The 6,116-nt window shown below is 37.6% G+C and overlaps 1 protein-coding gene across 1 annotated transcript; it reads right to left on the bottom strand.

The window, feature by feature from the left end:
- Positions 1-2,680: 2,680 nt before the first annotated feature.
- On the bottom strand, positions 2,681-3,396 carry LOC142173781 (uncharacterized). The gene is made up of 2 exons (XM_075239431.1): positions 2,835-3,396; positions 2,681-2,748 (listed from the first exon to the last, which is right to left on the bottom strand). Exons 1-2 carry the CDS (start codon positions 3,394-3,396, stop codon positions 2,681-2,683), a joined length of 630 nt encoding a protein of 209 aa, XP_075095532.1.
- Between the last annotated feature and the right edge of the window lie 2,720 nt (positions 3,397-6,116).

A 6,116-nucleotide genomic window follows, 5' to 3' on the forward strand; every position in this document is an offset into this window, starting at 1 on the left:
ATTTGCACCTCCATTCTTGCAGTAACAAATTTTCTTTGTTCCCCATATTTACAAGCTGCCCAACTCCTCCAAATTTCCCAGAAAATACAAATTGGAATAATTTGAAGGAGTAGTTTGTGAATCTCATTCTTAGGCCTTGTATCCCTCCATTTTTTCAATACCATAGTTGGAGACCAGTGGTGATGCCTAATGTCGAGTGATGCACCAAAGAAATTCCATATGTGGTTGGCAGGCTGTCCTTCAATGAAGACATGTTGGATCGACTCGCACATAGGATTTGAGCAGTAGAAGCACATAGAGGATAACTGGTTGCCAAAGTTGTTAATTATTTTATTAAAAGGTAACCTGCGCAAAAATAATCTCCAAGTTAGAAAAGATATCTTAAAGGGAAGACTTTTGTGCCATACCTAGGCTAGAACATGGTTCTTATCCCTTTTGTGTCTCATTATATTCCATGCAGATGTGTTGGAGAATTGTCCATCTTGAGTAGCATTCCAGATGATCAGGTTGATCCTCATGGCCAATCTCAATATTACTGATCTGCTGCACCATATATTCTGGAAGGATTCTTCTCAATTTGTTAAGGTCCCAACTTCTATTTGTGAAGTATTCCTTGACTTTGGCTTTATGGTTGGTTACATCATCTGGATAGAGAGAGAGTAGCCAAAGCACCCCTTTCGCTCTAATTATCCCACCACATACTAGTATTTTCATTGTTGATTTTTCAAATGATCTTTGCTTCTGCATTATCTCTAGCGCTAAGAAGGAATTTCCATAGAATGCCACTTTTTTGCTGAAGGGTGAGATCTAGTGCAATACTTGGCATTTAGGAAGTCAGACCACAAAGAGACCTGAGTCCTAAATCTCCACCATCTTTTAATGGCAAGAGTATTAGAGATGTCAGCCATATCCCTAATTCCAATACCTCCTTCATCTATAGGCAGGCAAAGGTTTTTCCAAGATCTCTAATGATAATTTGCTTTATCAGCATTAGAACCCCAGAAAAACCTAGCAAAGTGCCTTTCTAGAAGATTAAGAGATGTTTTTGGAGGATTAATAGCAGTGAGAGTATAGGTAGGCATAGACTGAAGCACACTTTTAATTAGAACCATTTTTCCACCATAAGTGAGCATCTTACCTTGCCATCCATTGAGTCTCTTCACAACTTTAGTGATCATATCATCAAAATAACAAATCTTCTTCCTCCCCACATAGATAGGGCAACCCAAATATGTAAACGAAAAAGTTTTATCCATAAAACCAGTACAAGCTCTAATCCTATTGATCCTGTAAGCCCCAGCTTTAAGGTCAGTGAGAAAAAAACTTTTTTGTTTGTTCACCCTTTGACCAGAAGCCCTCTCATAATTGGTAATTTGCTTCATAATCAGCTTCATTGACCTACTGTTGCCGCTGCTAAAAATGACAATATCATCTGCATAGGCAAGGTGGTTAATCTGAGGCCTCTTGATTCATTGAGAAAGGAATAAAGTCGTTGTTGTTGTGTAGGTTGTTGAGTGACCTGGAGAGAACCTCTGCTGCTAAGATAAAGAGTGAAGGGGATAGCGGATCACCTTGTTTCAGGCCTTGTGATGAAGAGAAGAATCTATTTCTGGATCCATTAATAAGAATAGAATACCACACGTTGGAGATAAGTCTCCAAATACTATTAATCCAAGCTTCGAAAAAGCCAAACCTTTTTAAGACCGCCACAAGGAATGTCCATGACATTCTTTCGTAGGCCTTAGCTATATCAAGCTTTAGAACAATATTTCCTCCAATATTGGTCTTGGATATATTATGGACAATTTCCTGGGCAAGCACAACATTTTCTGTGATTAGTCTACCAGAAATAAAGCCACTTTGGTTCCTGGACACCAACTTGTTTAATAAAGGATTGAGTCTTCTGGAAATAATCTTGGAGATGATCTTGTTGGTGTAATTGCTCAAACTGATAGGCCTAAGATCAGAGAAGGTGGAGGAATTCTCCACTTTTGGTATTAGAGTCAAACAGGTATGAGTATAAAATTTAGTCAATTCTTTTCCATTGAAGAATTCTGCAACAAAGTCCATGACATTCTGCTTGACAATAATCCAGCATGTTTGAAAAAAGTTTTCATTATAACCATCTGGTCTAGCAACACTATCAGGATTCATACTAAAGATAGCCTCTCTAACTTCATCTTCATTAGGCAAGCTATTAAGAAAGACATTTTCCTCCTCTGTAATTAATTGAGGAATGCATTGCAGCAAATCATGATTCAAAGTTGGTTGGTTGAGGTTGAAGAAAGTGTTAGTAATGTTTGATTGCTGCTCTTGCAATTTTGTCTTCACCTTGAACCCATCTATTTCTGTGGTTCTTGATTTTATGTATTTGTAGCCTCTTTCTTCTGTCTCTAAGCACACTGTGAAAGAATTTGCTATTGCAATCCCCATCTTTGAACCATTTAATCTGAGCTTTTTGTCTTAGAAGAGAGTCTTGCATACCCAGCCATCTAACATATTCTGCATGGCCCTTGTTTAGTTCCTCCCTATCATGCTCTGTATTATTGAGAATGTCCAGTTCTTCTAATACTTGGACTTAGGCCTCCCAAATACTGACTTGTTCCTTCACATCACCAATAATATTCGTGGACCATTGGCTAAGATTTTTGCTCAGAGTTTTGAGTTTACATTGAAGTCTTCACATTGCATTTCCAATGACATTCATGGTCCAAGAATCTTGAACAACCTCCAAGAAATCTGTTTGTTCTGTCCAAAAATTAAGGAACTGAAATACTTAATAAACTCCTTTTGATCAGAGTGACACTTCATCAAAAGAGGTCTGTGGTCTGAACCTGTTCTGACCAGGTGCTTGACAATGCAACTTTGAAACCTTTGGGCCCATTGATCATTCACAAAAACCCTGTCAAGTCTCTTCCAAATCCTTTTACTAGGTCTTCTGTTGTTGCACCAAGTAAATTTGGAACCTATAAATCCTTGATCAGAAAGGCCACAAGCTTCCATGGTACTAATGAAATCAAAGCACCTATGAGCTCTATGTGGTCTACCCCCTAACTTCTCATTAGGATCCATTATGGAATTGAAGTCTTCCCCAATGCACCACAAACCATTGATCTGATTGCTCATACTTTCAATACTATCCCATAAGTCTCTTCTTTCCATAAAAGTGTATTTAGCATACACAACAGTAACATAATTATCAATGTTCAAGTTGTCCTTAAAATGGAGAGTAATTTGTTGTTCATCATTGATCAAAATAGCTTCATGATCTATGTGTTTCCAGAAGCACCAGATCTTCCCATTGGAATTGGCCAAGCAATGGGTGAAACCTAAAAATCTCCTGTATCCGTCAATCTTGCGCATATTCACAAAAGGTTCAAAGATAGCAATGAACATCACTTTGTTAATGTTGGCAAGATTTTTAAGTCTATGAATTGCCTTCTTGGATCTTACCCCCCTAATATTCTAAAATATTGTACTAATCATGGGATATTGGGGTGGTAGTAATCTTTTTTTTGTTCTCCCACTTTGTAGGATGATGAGGTTCTTACTTTATTCTTCCTTTCTCTGTTTATTTGTCTGCTTCTGCCTCTATTGTCCTTTGAATATTCTTCATTGTCAAAATCGTCTTCGTGTTGCATTTTTGTAAAGTTCTCATTTTGGTTTGATCTTTCTTCCTTGGACTGTGATGATCCAGTGTCTCTATATTGAAGTTGTGCATTTTCTTTGTTACCATCGGGGGGTTTAGGTGGCTGGTCAACTGATTGTTCACCTCTAAGCTCAACAACCAAGTGTATGGATTCTTGATTTTTAATGCTCGAGGGTAAACTGGTGGACATATCAATATCATTAATTTTGTACCTCTTCTTGTTCGCGGTTTCCTCCTTATTTATAGATGATTGAATTGTATTCTCAATTTTCTCTCCACTATCCTTATTTTGCTGATTGTGTTGCTGTAATTCATTTTTATATTTTGTCGAACTAGCTTCTGCTTCCTGCACATGTTCAACAACCATCGTTTCCTTCCCATTTTTTTCTTTGCTCTGATCTTGGCAGCTTTCTTCAAGCAAAATTTGTTGAACTTGTGTAGTAGCAGTAACCTTTTTTCCTTTTCTCTTAATGTGATTACGAGAAGGCTTGAAGCTAATCTTACTTTTCTTTCTTGGCATCTTCTTCTTTTTCTGATTATTTTTTCTTGTCTTTGACTCTTGTCAACATGATCCGCTCAATTTTTCCGGTGGTCATAGCTCTTTTGTTCATGTTCTCCTTCTTGTGTTGTACATCCTTGGTCCCTCCGTTGTTATCAATAACTTTGCTAACCTCATTGCTATTCTGCTGATTTTCCTTACTGCTTTCTTCTCCTGCTTGAATGAAGTTTGTTTCTTTATGACTTGTCTCAGCCTCTTTTGTTTCACTCGCCCTTTTTCTTTCTAGAACCCTGCAATTTATCATGTTGTGGCCAATCTTTCTACACTGTTTACAATACTTTGGAACACTCTCATATTCTATTTTCTGAGTAAAGCCTTTCAGTGGAGAATCCTCATCTTGTGATCCCACATAAACACTTTCTATTTGAGGTTTAAGGAGATCGATTTCAACTCTAACTTTAGCCATACTTGGTCTAGTTCGACCATAAGTGGCAGCATCCATAGCTAACGGTGTGCCAATTTCACTGCATATTTGCTTTACATAATGCCATGTGTGCATATTAAAAGGAAGACCCGGGAGCAGAACCCATACCGAAACAATGGGGATATCTTCATCCGGCTTGAAATCCGGCATCCATTTTTGAAGCCACATCTGCATTCCATCCACTTCAACAACCCGCTTGAACCAAACAGAAGTGAAATCATCTTCATTAGTAAAATCCAAAAACACATTATAGTTGTCATAGATGCCGATTTTAGCTGATCTCTTCACGGAAAAAAGTTCTCTGAAAGTAGACCTAATTTTATCAATTTGGGGCCATGGTTTAAGAAATTTGCCAACGATGGTCAGTCTACATTTGTCAGACATAATTCCATAATAGTCAGAAGCTTTGAAAATCACAGCCGGCATTCCGTTGTGTGCGGTATGTCTCGCAATAACTGATTCTCTGGCATGACGGATATTGGTTGTTTGTTTGGGTGTTGCCGTTGTGATGGTAGTCGCATAATCAGTTTTCCCAGAAATTCTTTCGACAAATGGATTCGCCGTAGATGGAGGGTTAATTTGCTTATCTATACGCGCCAGTGGGTCTCCGTCGGACGGCGCCATAGGGCGGCGCGTTTTGGAGACTCGCGTAAGGTTACCGTTTAGAAAGTAACGACTATAATCCGCTTCAATTGAATGACATATCCTAGCAATAAGCGAGTGAACAGCCTTAGCTAATTTTGAACACTCCTGAACCGTTGGAGTACCCTTAACGTTATATCAACAACAAAAAAATTATTGAATCCGTTGAAGTACCCTTAACGTTATATCAACAACAAAAAACGTATTCCATTCAATCTCAATTCATGTGATACTCTTTATTTTTTATTCAATCCCAAAAAATAATATCTTTTTATATTTAGTAATAAAATTTTAAAATTTCATTTTTACCCTTAATAAGATCATTTTTGGCCACTCAAATTTCTATGATTTATTTTAAATAATAAATTTTAAAAGTCTTTCTTTATTTCTTAAACTTTGTATCCAGTCGAACACCTTCGCATAAATTGGGGCTAAGAAAGTAAATATTTAAGCTACACGCACAACATGATTTTTTTGGCGAAGGGTGACCATAGCTCCGCCACTTATTCTTTGACCAGGACTAACAATGTCCATGAATGGAAAAAGTCTCGAGTTTAAACTTACTACTTATCTGAGACAATTCAGTTAACGTTGGAGGTTCTCGACGAGACTGACTCAAGCCTAAAGGTACTAAAGCAATTGTTTTAAAGTCTAAAAAATAATCTCAAAGCTCTTGGTTTTAACTCTTTATCAAACAGGCTCGCAACACATGAAATATCTGTCTTTATTGCAATTATGAAAAGGGGATACAATTATTCTGCTTTAAGCATATGCATGGATCCACAAACACGTACTTTTGAGAATTAATTCCATATCAAGGCCCTCTAACGCAGTCCTCCTAA

The sequence above is a fragment of the Nicotiana tabacum genome, chromosome 19 (genome assembly GCF_000715075.1).
Source record: "Nicotiana tabacum cultivar K326 chromosome 19, ASM71507v2, whole genome shotgun sequence".
Taxonomy (NCBI): domain Eukaryota; kingdom Viridiplantae; phylum Streptophyta; class Magnoliopsida; order Solanales; family Solanaceae; genus Nicotiana; species Nicotiana tabacum.